The sequence below is a fragment of the Salminus brasiliensis genome, chromosome 2, assembly GCF_030463535.1.
Source record: "Salminus brasiliensis chromosome 2, fSalBra1.hap2, whole genome shotgun sequence".
Taxonomy (NCBI): Eukaryota; Metazoa; Chordata; class Actinopteri; order Characiformes; family Bryconidae; genus Salminus; species Salminus brasiliensis.
The window spans coordinates 53,504,594-53,517,551 of record NC_132879.1 but is presented as its reverse complement, the minus strand read 5'-3'; the positions used below and the strand labels follow the sequence as shown (position 1 = coordinate 53,517,551).

General features: G+C 47.0%; 1 protein-coding gene across 6 annotated transcripts in view; it reads left to right on the top strand.

Moving 5' to 3' along the window:
* The window catches only part of foxp2 (forkhead box P2), a 120,296-nt gene that overhangs the window by 69,540 nt on the left and 37,798 nt on the right, over window positions 1-12,958 (top strand). For 5 of the 6 annotated variants that reach the window (XM_072673166.1, XM_072673172.1, XM_072673171.1 and 2 more), the window contains one exon: window positions 3,636-3,725. The exons of the other annotated variant lie outside the window; for it this stretch is intronic. In XM_072673166.1, coding sequence (XP_072529267.1) covers window positions 3,636-3,725 — 90 coding nt within the window. The remainder of the gene's footprint in view (window positions 1-3,635; window positions 3,726-12,958) is intronic. 6 annotated transcript variants of the gene reach the window in all.

The window sequence follows — 12,958 nt, the reverse complement described above, 5'->3', positions numbered from 1 at the left end:
AATACCTTTAGTCACAGCTATGGAGCCTGTATCTGGCTATTAAAGCGCGGTTCAAGTGGTGGTCTGGAGGAATGGCGACGTGTTTGTAATGATGTGCCAAGCTGCGGCTGGCTGCTAATGTATTTCATGCTTGTTTTAGACTTGGGAATGGTCTCACAAAGGTGCATTGTGATGTGTTCCTTATTACTGCTGTATTAAGTGTAAACACAGACCGTGCAAGGGGATGGTGGGGTGGGTTTGGGAGAAGGAGGGCTTGGGGGGGGGCGATAGCTGACATATGTTTCTTTCGTCTGTCTCTGCCTCTCTCTCTCTCTCCCTCTCCGGTGAGCTCTGCTCGGCTATTAATGTAGCTGGGGAGTGCCTGTGTAAACATTCGTGTTTCTCCCTCCGTTTCGCATAATAGTTGCCCGTATCGGCTTTCTCCTGACCTCGCTATCTGAAACCAATTACAGCGGATCCATTTGGGCTGAATCTTATTTTCATAAGGATCCTGAGCTGCTGCGTGCTTGCGTCCTAGTGCGCGTGGGTGTGTGTGCGCAAAGGTGTGTGTAGCATTGGACAAAATGCATGTCTATGAGTCTCTCTCTGCGTGTGTGTGTGTTTCTTTTTCTTCGGGTCCTGAGAGATGGATATCAACATCAAATATGTTCCTGAGTGTCTTGTTATTTATGTTCCAGCCAGGGATCTTGAGCTCCTAGCTCTGAGGAATGCAGCACATTGTGCTGTTTATACAATGTGTGCATTAATGGAATGGAGTTGGCATTTCTTGCACACAGCAACACCGCTTAAATGGACACATTCTGCAGGTCGGGGCTTTTCAGCAAAGTTTCGACAGCCGCCTTACTTCAGCTCTCATTGCTGGAAGTTTTGAGGGTATCTGATGAGGCTTTGTGCGGGCTTCTTTATGGATTAGAGCAGAGCAGAGCTTCAGCAGTGGCCTCCACATTAATGTCACTAATGACGACTGTTAAGGGCGTATAGGTTGATAAGGAGGGTGGAGGATTTTTCAGGGATTTCTGGAGTGCTGAATGCTGGAAATAATGAAGCTAGGTATGAAATTCTCCAAACTGGGGGCTCTGATTGGTCCAGTGGACTGTGATCTGAGTATCGCTGGTTCGAATCCCGGGTCAAGATGCTCGACATCAGCAGCAAGTCAGAGAGAGCACAATTGGCCTAGCTCTCTCAGTATGATGGCACTTCTGCCTAAATCACTCCTAATGTGATGTTGGTCAGCACAGCCGTCTGTTAGCTGTTGTATCGGAGCTGTCCTCCAAGCGCGCCGGCTGTCTAGCGATGCTGCATCAGCACTGCTAGTGATATGGGAGGTTCACATGAACGGGGATTGGGTAATTGGTCTTCCAAATTGGGTAGAAAAATGGGGTAAAATTAGACATAAATGATCTTAAAAAAAAAGCTGCCTAATGAGCAGCAGGACGTTGATTGGTTCCTTCACTGCCCTCAGCACTTCACTGGAAGAAGCCATTAAGGACGTCTATACGTCTACATCGGACACTCACACTGTACTCCTTTACCAGTGTCTTATCGAGTGACGCCTTTGACTTTGTCCTTGATCACCCGAGGACAGCGAGCCCGTATTGATCCCAGCCTCGGATAAACATTTTCCTCCTGTTAATTGTTGTGCCGAGGCCATTAGCCGTCCACTAAGGCTCCACAATCACAATCAACGCTTGGATGGGCGTGAAATCTTCCTCAATTTACAATCTCAACCTCGGATCCTCACCAGTAATGACTTGGAGCAAGACCTGGAGCAAGTTTTGCCACTGCTCCTAAGTCACTCATGCATCCGAAAGCATCGCAAACGGCGTGACCAATCAATCAACTCAACATTAAAATGGAGAGGCCTCCGAATCCACGGGGCCCCGAGATATTTCCAGCCTCAAGAATAAAGAAAAAGAGAGAAAGAGAAAAACACGCTCACACACATACACATAGAAGAAGTTTTTTAGGGCGATTTATTAGGGCCTCAATGACAGTCCTTGTCATTTGTTTGGCATTTGGAGACAATGGCAGCATGTGCTTGAGGCTGAAGTGGAGGGAATGTGAAGTGCACCAGCACTAGTCTCCACCCTTAGTGTCCTCTGAAGAGTAAGGCCACATCAGTGGGCTGTGTGTGTGCATGTGTCTGAGGAGACAGATCGATGCTGTTAGGACCCAGCGCCACTGTGTTGTGTTTGTTTACTGGGGGGCTCCTACAGCCTGGCTCCTCCGAGCCGCAGCCAGCCAGACAGTGGCAGCTCCTCGCCTCTGTCTTTTCATAATTGATCAGGGGGATGGCTGCCATCCCAGAGGGTTAAGACGTGGCAACTTTTCTTTTTTTTTTTCTCTCTCTCTCTCTCTCTCTCTCTCTCTCCTCCCTTTCTCTCTCTTTTTCTCTCTCTCTCTCTCTCTGTTTTCTCCCTCTCCCCTCTCTCCTCTCTCCTCTCCCCTGTTTGCTCAGCATCTCAATGTACTAGTTCAAACATTGTTCTCACCAGCTGGCAGAGCGGTGCCATATGCACATCCTGTCAAGGCAGCTGTTGTCATGGATACTGGCAAGCGCCAGAAAATAAAACAACCCCTTGATTTCTGCAGGAAGAAGTGTCACTCTTTATCTGAAGCAGTTTTTTTTTTTTTTTTCCTCCCTCGCTCCTCACCTTGTCTCTCTCCACTTGAAGCAACACCTGTGAACATATTGTTTTGTTTATTTATTTTTTTCAAGTCCATTGTTGTTGGGCTTCTGGGAGCCGTAGTTTGCAGCTGCACAGGGGAGGCCTATTTCTCCTGCCTTTTCTGTGCCAGATAAAGCGTGAAGGAGTCATAAGAGTGGCCTCGCTATGAGCTTAGCGCTAGATCCAGTGCATGGACAACACATTACATCATCCTCCCTGCCTGCCTGCCTGCCATTGTCATCATCTTACTTACAGAAAGAAAGAGTGGGGGGGGGGAGAAACAGAAGAGAAACCTAGAAGAGATTTCTTTATTTTTCTTTTTCTTTTTCTTTTTCTTCTTTTCTTTTCTTTTTGTCTTCTGATTCTCGTTGCATTTGCCATGTTTGTAACATTAGGTAGCAGCCTTCCCCCTCTGAGAAGGCACAGTTGGCAGCCGGCATGATTAGGCCTAGAAAGGCCATTTTCCCCTTCTCTGCTCATAAGCACCGCTAATGCACAGTGTAAAACCCCAGCTCCTTGTTAATTCACTCCTAAGGTAATCTGATGTTGATTTTGTCAACTTTAATTACAGCTTGTAGGAACACTTCACATCGCCTGCCTCTACTTCAAATTGATATTATGAATATGCAAATGGACTGGTAATTTGCGGAGAAGTGGGTATTTCAGTTGAGCACACACTAGACAGGTCAATTCTACTGACGCGCTCTGTGGTTTTTTCACCCGCACTTCAGGGGCGCTTTAGACAAACTGTATTTATTCTTCATCACGGCTTGGTGGATCGTCATGAAAAATGTATAATGTTTGCCCGGTATTTCGGGCTGGCTTCGTCTTAAAACCGAGAGCGGACGGGACTCGCGTCCCGGCTTTCGTACGTACGCGCGTGTCACAGTGTTGGACGGAGGGACGTTGGAGCGAAAGGGGAAAAAAATCTAATTTTGCTGCTCTATTCCTGTTCTCTTTTCACAGGCCCTACAAGCAGCAAGGCAATTACTCTTACAGCAACCAGGCAGTGGCCTGAAGTCTCCAAAGAACAACGACAAACAGCGTCCGCTGCAGGTGAGCAGCTCTTCGCTAATCTCTTAAGTCCATCCATAATACATGGTGCTCTGGAAAAGATTTCCTCTGTTCCACCAGTCTGTTTGATTTGGCAATGTAATTCTGGACTTGTCACTGAAATTCTAAACCTGTCAGGTCTGCCCTTCTCTGAAGAAACACACACACACACACACACACACACACACACACACTCACACTCAAACACACACTCGCACACGCACAAGATACATCACTCTTTACTAAACTTTCCGCTGTCCACTTGAGCACTACCTCGCTTTCTGCGACAGATGCTTTTTTTACCCCATGTCTCGCTACGTAAGCATGGCAAGCAGGGCAGTAGGTGGAGGGGGTGGCAGTCGATGGAGAATTTGCTAACTTACTAACAAAGAATGAATAATGATGTTCATTCTGTCAACATGCACGTCACACACTCAATCTGTTATTTGCAGTTGTGCATGATTGCATTAATATGCATGCTTTCCAGGATAACCCTTCCAATGAATCAACAGATAGTCCATTTCCACACAGGAACGCCTCTGTGAATGGCAGCTCGCTGAAGACGTCCCTACACCGTGGCACGAGCGTATTCTAAGTAGCTGCCATTTGAACCCCTCCAAGATAATTTGCCACACTGATTCCAGCTGCGCTCTATTTCTGTTGTCAGTGATTTGGTAAAGGTCACGATAGCATTGTGCGCTATGCTCTCACCCCCCCCCCCCCCCCCCCTGCCCGTACCACCAGAGCTGTTTACTGCCTCTCTGTCAGGGAAACTTATTAGGCCGCATCTTCACACATCTTCACATCTCCACAATGCAAATGCAGCATTCGTTTCCCCTGCTCAGAATTATGTAAGCACTTGACATCTGCCGGGCTCTGTATTTTTAGGTTCAGACTGAAGTGTGAGAGTGTGCGCTCTCCACCCTGCTAATAAGTGCTATCTGGGAGTAGTGGTTTACCTCATTAGTACTCGGTGCATTTAATTAAAGAAAAGGAAAATTGGCGTTAACCCTCATCGTTAATATTTTCACAGAGTATAACAATGGCGACACCTTCAATTGGAGTCACACCCCTGTGTATCTAATTATGTGGTGGCAAAAGATAAACTCGGCGTCATACCTCCTCACTGGAATCAGTCAAATCGTAGCGCTGTTCGTAATGCTAATACGCTTTCCATCACAGATATTCATGTTATATGAAAGAATTCATAACTTGGGTGTTGGGTTTTTTTTTTCCTCCTTTTTCCTACTTTCCTCGGAGTGCAAGACATTAGTTGTAAAACAAAGTCTAGCAGGACGCGGTATTGAGTACGCTGAGCCTATTGAATTTTCCCAGCCCTCTGTATACTTAGTGAATGGATTCCCGGCACTCTGTGTGACTGCAAATTGCCACACGTACAGCACAATACTTTAGACGAGAGCGGAGTGATATTGGCTGAGGAAAGTCTGATGTGATAACTGTCGGCCCAGGACCGAGGCTCTCACTCTAATAACACTAGAGGATAGTAAATATTGAATATTTACATTTGCTTACTCCGTCCTTGCCTCATGTTAGCCATATGAATCAATATGAATCAGGGGCTTGTTGAGTCATGTCTAACAGGCTGTAGTTAATCAGTGCAGTTGGGCCGTCCTTTATTAACACTCTCACCTCTTGGTATTTATGGACAGAATGCCTTGGGAAAGGTACACTTTTAAGCCGTGATCTGATCTCCGCATCAGTGTTATTATCTTTGCTTTTGATTTTGGCCAGCGCCCGTTGCCCAGTTCGGGCCGAAATGCTGGGAACACTCAACTGCTTCCTCAGTGGCGCTCAAGCGGCCTGCTCGATTGGACCCTCATTTTAGTAAGCGGGAGCCCGTTTACGCCCCGACACTGACAAATCCCGCCGTTTTCCTCGCAGGAGGAAGGGGAAACGATCCATACATCATGGCGTATAAATTATTTACCACACCAGCGTCTAAGTGCTGCGGCGTGCAGTTTTAATTACTTGCATTAGTGTCTAAAGGCTCTCGCCTGACTAATTCTATCCGTTGCCTCATCTGAGGCTGTTGACGTGCACACAAGCTGCTTTTCCACATTTGCGTAATGTGACAGGTCTATTATTACCCAGTAAGCCCACGGGAGCACTCAATAAACACCTATTTCTCTCCCGTAAATCCTCGCGCCTTCGCCACACTGCTTACAAGGATTTCCCAAGGCACACAACAGCCCTCTCGCGTCTCTGTGCCTCTTTCTCCCTCCGCATGGCAATATCTCCTCCGCATTTTATACACTGACATTTAAAACACAAATAAAGGAGCGGCGAGGACGAAAGGCAAGGCGGATTACAGCCAGCCCGTGTGCCTGACAATCGTGTCCCACCCACCTTCCCCCCTCTCTCTTATATTCTCTCTCTCTCTCTCTCTTCCCTCCAGATCAGCTCAGTTGTCATTCTGCATCTCTAAGCTGCGTGTTAGTTTGTTTGTTTGCCATTGTCAGGCTCCATTCTTCCTCAGAAGCATGCAGGCCACCTAATCGCCTCATCCCGGTGGCAGAATGGGCATTTAACAGAGTAGAAACAGCTGCCGGAGCTCAGCGCTGACACATGCAAGGTGCGCGCTGAATAAGAATGGCGAGAGAAAGCGCAGGCTGAGCAAACACCCAGCCTGCCATGCCAACATGTGCATATACGTGTGTGTGTGTGTAGGGGGTTGTGTGATCGAGCACAGCCGCCTAGATGTCAGAGCAGAGTGTAAAGAGGGAGCGTTGACCCCTGCCCTGTGGTCCGAGCAAGACCTACGAGTGCTAGGGAGGCATTAACAAGGAGGAGGAACACAATGAGAGAGCGAACAAAAGCAGCTTGAGCCTCAGCACCCACAGACATGCCACTAGCACAGCTCAAACAGCCACAGGCCTGCGAGGGCTGCCGTTTCCATGGACGAAAGAAAGCACTTCTGGACACTCTGACCTTTGGTGCACTCCGGGTCCGGCGCTCTCTCTAAGTAAGCGCTTAACTGAACTTTTAAACGCAAGAAAATAACCTTCTCTGAGGTTCTCGCTCCGCTCCTCCCCATGCAGCTGACTGGATGGGGGCTCGCGGAGTGGCTGCATCAGGCCCAGTGGTTGGCATGGTTTTCTGGATGAAAGGAGAGAACAGGGCCGGGAGATAGCCCACCCAATCACGCCGTGAGCACTGGGCCATCCTCGGGGTGTCACCGTTTTAAAGGTCACCGCCGCACACATCTCATCAAAAGCGCCACATTCCTGCGCCATGTTCCTTAAAATTCATCTACTTAGCCCGCCAACTGGAACCGTGCGGAAAAGCCAGCTGAATTTATAGAGAGACATATGCTCCCACATTAACATTTATTATTAACTCCGCTCCCCCTGGTCCCTGGGATCGCAAGGAGAAATGGAGAAACTAAGGGTTATTGTAGAGGAAAGAAAAGACTTGCATTTCTTGGGACTTTCCGAGGGTTAAAAGTGTGTCGGCATATTTCTCTCTTGGACACCTTCAGTTATTGCCTTTGTAACCAGAAAACAAGTTTCTCACCCCGTCCCCCACCCCCCCTCTCTCTCTTCTTTTTTTCCTGGCTGGGTAAATTGCAGGGGACAGCACGCAGGATTCATCATTGTGATGCAAAAGAAGTTGGAGTATAACCCTAAGGCTAGAGGTAGGGAGTGGGGAGGAGGGGGGTGCCACAGCGCTTTGATGTAGCAGCAACAAATTTACCTTCTGACAGAAGATTCATGGGAGCAATAAACGAGTTCTAGCAGCCCTTACACATGCAATCTGATTACTCTGGCCAGGGTGTTAATTGGATCCTAACTGGCAGATCTGATATGTGTAGCCCAGTGGAGGGAAGTCTTTCCAAGTGATGAACTAGAATTCGCCAGGCTGCTTGAAGCTCGTGTAATTTACTGCGTGTCATTTGATGAGGCGCCGGGATCCGATGGACTCCCTATTACCTGTGACATCAGAGAGCACGGTGAGAGAGTAAGAAATGGAGAGATAGAGAGAGAATCGGGTGCGCTTCAAGGTTTCCTCGTGAAACGTCGCACAATACACCCCTTTAATTACAGGAGGGTGGACTTGAGCTTCTCTTTTTTTGACACATTTAAAAGTGCTTAAAAATCCTTATAGTAGCTTGCAGTGCATCCACAGCCCGTGCTTCATCTTACGTGGCTCAAGATCAAGAGCACTTGTTAGGCAAGCTGGGGTGCATTCATATTTGAAAGGTTTTTTTTTTTTTCTTCAATTCCTTACATTACTTTATCTCTGCTTTCTTCCATCCGTGCTCTTTAAGGCTCATTACAGCTTCCTGGAAAGCACAGGCAGGCTCAGCACAGAAGTCTCCATCTGTAGTACAACGTGTGTGATCCTTCCCTGTATTGATGGAAATGAAAGCCTGATTATCTGCACGGAGATAAATCTGCGTGGAGGGTCTATTGTATCACCATTACCCCTCTAGCTCTTTTAATGGAGCACCACATCCACTTTATCATCGCTTTAAATGCATTACACTTCCCATAGTGTGTTGCTGAACTGCAAAATAAATTGATTTGGGAAAACGTTCCTGTAATCTACTTAACTCTGGTCCCGAGGATCACTCGCATTGATCCCCTAATCCGAATGATCTTCCTCTTTGTGTGTGTGTGTGTCTGGGAGAATTTTCGTAAAGGTACGTGAAAGAGTGTACGTCATGTTCGTACCGGCGCCGGCCTCCGCTCCGACGCCTTGGTGGTTCCTCTGGAAAGCGACCCCTCTATCAATAAAGCCCGGGCTGCCTTGCCGTGGCTATTAATTGCAGAGTGAATTAGCCGTGTCAGCTCAGCAGAAGCGGAGGGGTCAGCCTGAGTGCTCTGTGGTGGTCCGACTTTGGGACTTGTCGTCCCTCCGGAGTCTGGGATTGAGATGAATTAGCGAGTGTGGAATCCCACTCTGACGCTCTCCTCCGCTGTTTCCCTGCTTCCTCGCTTTCTCCCCTCGTTTCCCTGATCAAACCCAGGCTTTTACACCTTAATTAACACGGCGGCTCTCCGTGCCAAGCAGCTGAAGTAATTACCACCCCACGCCCCTCCATTTCTCATTTTATTTATCTTAACAGTATCTGTGGCGAGTGTCGCCATCGTCCCCTCCTCTGAAGTGGCCGCATTATTCATCCCATTCAGCAGCCTGCCTGCCTGTTCCACACATCTAATCTGGGCCTTCCTTTACTTAGCCTGTGAATGGTGCGGAAATGGCGAATTGAATTGGTTCACGCTAACTGTTTTGGCTCGAACCCTGCCTGCGTATCTGGCTGCTGATAATCTGACAAAGCGCTCCTGGCTGTTGTAGTAGGGGATAAACCGGTAGTGCTAATACTGCATGTCTTTGTCAAACTAGTGGGAGAGAAGTGAGCAGTGCTGTGCCGTGCTGTGGAAAACACTGAGCAGCTCCTCAGAAGAGGCACTGAGTAAGAAGAGTGTGCCTCGTTCACGCCTTTGCATGGCTTAGGCACATTACAGGCCCTCACGCACTGACTGGCATTGGCAGGTGCTTACCAGCTTCTAATACCAGCTTCTGTCCTCGTTTTGACTCAAGTACCATCTGTGTCATTTCAACCGTGAGCTTAAACTGGAAGATGCTTGATCTGTGGTAGTGCTGGGGTAAATGATCTCAAATCAGTCTTTACCACGATTATGATTAAGGAACAAAATGGGACTCCCAAGTGTTCCAGTGGACTGAGGCACTGCCACTATGAGCCAAGGCTCGCTGGTTTGAATCCCAGGTTGTGCTACTTGCCATCAGCACCTTGTGTCAGAGTGAGCACAATTGGCCTTGCTCTTTTCAGGGTGGGTGGATGGCACTTCCTCCACCAATCCCGTTGTCTTCTTGAACTGAGCAAATTCCATTAAAAAAATGTCAAAGACTTTAAGTAGGTGGTGCACGATACCAGTATTTCATGTCCGATACCGATACTGCAACCTTGAGTATCTGCCGATACCGATAGCAGTCCAATACCGTGTTTCCCCTGTAGTTTGACGTAACTTTATTCATCTACAAATTCCAAAATATAAAGTCTCAGTCACACATGCTGTGTTATTTTCAGGAGATTCTAGGCTACTTCAATATGCCTGATTTTGAGGTAAATATTATAGAATTTAGATATTTTTTACAAATTTGACCATTTTTTGATCATACATTTACTTGCTTCACACTTGCAATTGGAGTTGTTGCTTATAAAGACCATAAAAACATGGTTAGATCCTGATCCTGAATTACTAAGCCTAGAATGTTTATGTATTTATTTGATATTTTATTGGTAATGGATTAGATTAAATATATTTGTTTCTTCTGATATCTGTTCCAGTGAGTTTTTGGCCAGTATCAGACTGATACCAATACTGAGTATAAGATCGGCACACCCCTAGATTTAGGTGGTTAGTGAATAAGACCCTTAAACTATAAATCAATAGTGTATATAATCAATACACTAATATAAAACAGGCAGGTGGTTGGGTATGTATAACACAAATAGCATCCAATGACAGCATTTAAATATATATAGGGAGGGCCTGTTCAGGCACCCAGTAGGTGCTACAGCCCAGTCCAGTACACATGGTGTGATATCCATGTCCTTCTTCTGTCCACTCAGCCACACAGTTTAAGAATCGACCGCCTTTCTCTGAGAGATAGAGCGAGGGAATTAGAGGGCTTTAAGTGTGGCGAGAGCCCCATAAAGATGGGCTTGTTCTTCATGAGGGCCAGTGATGTTTTCTCATCACCAGCCAATTGGGGGGTCTTTGTTGTGCACTTTCTCTCAGGTGCAGAAGCTCATAGCTCTGGAGAGCAGGTCAGCAGAGATCACCTGACTGGCTTTTATTTTTTCTTAAAAAAAAAAAAAAAGGAAAAGCTGTATTTGCGAGCACTTCGTCACATCGTGTGAGTAGCTGTTCAGAAAGTCAGCGAATCCAAATGCAGAGAAAAGCAAGTGAAGCAGGCCTGCCTCTGGATCCTGTGCTTTATTAGTTTGGTTGTCTGTGAAAGCGCTCTCTAATCAGTGTCCCCAGCCAAGGTCTCAAGCAGGGCTGATTTTAGATGATTCTTTAAGAATCCCATCCGTCCCGAGTGTGGGGTAATAGAATTTTTGGCTGCACCGCTGGGGGTTCTTTTGTTGACTATCATGACTGTGCTCTCGGCTCGGCGTCCGCGCGCGCACACGAGAGCTGCCTATTGTCTGCGGCTGTTTACCGCTCGACCCCTCCTGTAAATGCTCATTAATTTTGTCCCTTCTCTGCAAAATCATTTCCAGGAGAGGCAATTCAGCCTCTGTTCCTTTCAATTCACCCGGCTTGTCAATCATCCCCCGGTGCAGTATCCAGCAGAATGGAGGTGTTATATTCCGCCAATTATCATGTCATATACTCTAAAATGTAAATGAACGTGTGTGTAAAATTAAATTTATGGGTTGTCAGTGAAGAATAAGAACCAGGAGAGCAATTACTTATCTGCTTTCATCTTTCAAGCTCTGATACATCAGGCAGAAAAGCACGCCGTTAAATGCTGGAATTAGCATTGTGCAGGGCTCGCAGTGAATGGGCCGGGGCCCTCCACTTTGCCTTTCTCCTCTCGCCTCTTTTTGTTTGGAAGAGCGATGAAATGAAGATGATTATCATCCATCTCTCCACTAAAAAGCTAATGAAAGGCTGAAAGGCGCTTCCTGACTTCATTTGTTTGCTGTTTTCTCTCTCCCTTTTGTCAGGACGGGCTTCTTGCTCGCTGCCTCTGAAACGATTAGGAATCACATGTTTTCAGGCGCCCCGGCTCGGCGCCTGTTTTACCGCACGTAATCGGACCGGATAGATAAATAAACTAATACTGCATTGTGCGGAAATTTACATGTTTATTGTATTCAGTGGACTGTAGAGCCACCAAGGTTCCCTTTGTTATTCACCGAAAGCTCATTTAAATAGACAAATAATGAGCGTAATGAGAACATCTCCTCTTGCGTTTCTGCGCTTTGGTCTTTGTATTGTCATTTAGTCCAACGCAGAACCCCGCTTGAACCTGGGGGTAATTACACATCACAAATGTGTCTTAAGGTTTAATAACATTGAAGGTGTAAGCATACATTTGCATAATTACATGCAGCTGTTTAATTTGTGACTTTGTTGCTTTGTTCTTTGTTTTATTTTTTTTCCCCTCCCTTTTCTCTCCTATCACTTTCTCTTCCCTCTAGAGAGTGTCAGAGAGAGAGAGAGAGAGAGTGGTGTGGTGTGGTGTCTTCTTCTGTGTATGTGTGCGTGTGTATGAGAACGAGAGTGAGCGAGCGAGCGAGTGAGAGAGAGAGAAAGAGCTCTTCCATGGCAGAGCTTGTTGAGTTTTGGGGCCAGTCTAATGAAGAATGGTGCTTGGATTTGTTTGAATATGAATATGAATGTGCAGTGAGGATAGAGTGTGACCTTCAGCTGTGCGACTCAGTTCATCAGGATTAGTCAAGCTGGGCGATCAGGAGCGCTAATGCATAATGACTTCTAAAATGAAAAATGTGTAGTGACCATGCAAATGTCTCTGCTAATCAAAGAGGGGAACCTGAGCCGGGGCGAGCGAGGAGAGCAAAACAAGGACGTGTCAAGGCCCCGAGAGCTCGGATGTATGGAAAGCAATCAAGCAGCTTGATTAGCCGGCGTGAGGAGCGCCCGTATCTCCGCGGCCCCCCAGCCTCACGCCAGCCTCTCGCGACAGAGTCCGCCACCCCAAAACACAAGCCGTCACTGACACTCTGCTCCATGACACAGATTTAGACGCCTCACACAGTTCGCTTTTTATTTTTTTAATGTTTGGCACAAAACCTCAGAAGAGCTCAGAAACAGTAGCTGCTTTCCTTTCTTTTACATTAAGGTCATCCCTTCTGTTGAAAGCATTCAGCTACTCAAGTGGCACCCATTGCTGACACACACACACACACACACAGCTTGTCTAGTCCCTGTAGAGAATTACTGCCAATAGAATAGGACTCTCTGGAGCAGATAAACATCATGAACCTATTGGCACCATGCTGCCTAATGCCAGTCCTGGGCTAGAGGGGTATATGTAAAGCCCCTTAGCATTGAGCTGTGGAGCAGTGGAACTGTGATGTTATGTGATGCTATGTCCAATACTTTTGGGATGAGCTGGGGAGTTTGGATGATGGGGTGGGGTGGTGATCATCCAACATCCTGACTACACTAATGCTCTAGTCCCTGAGAGCAGTCACCTCCTCACAGCAGGGT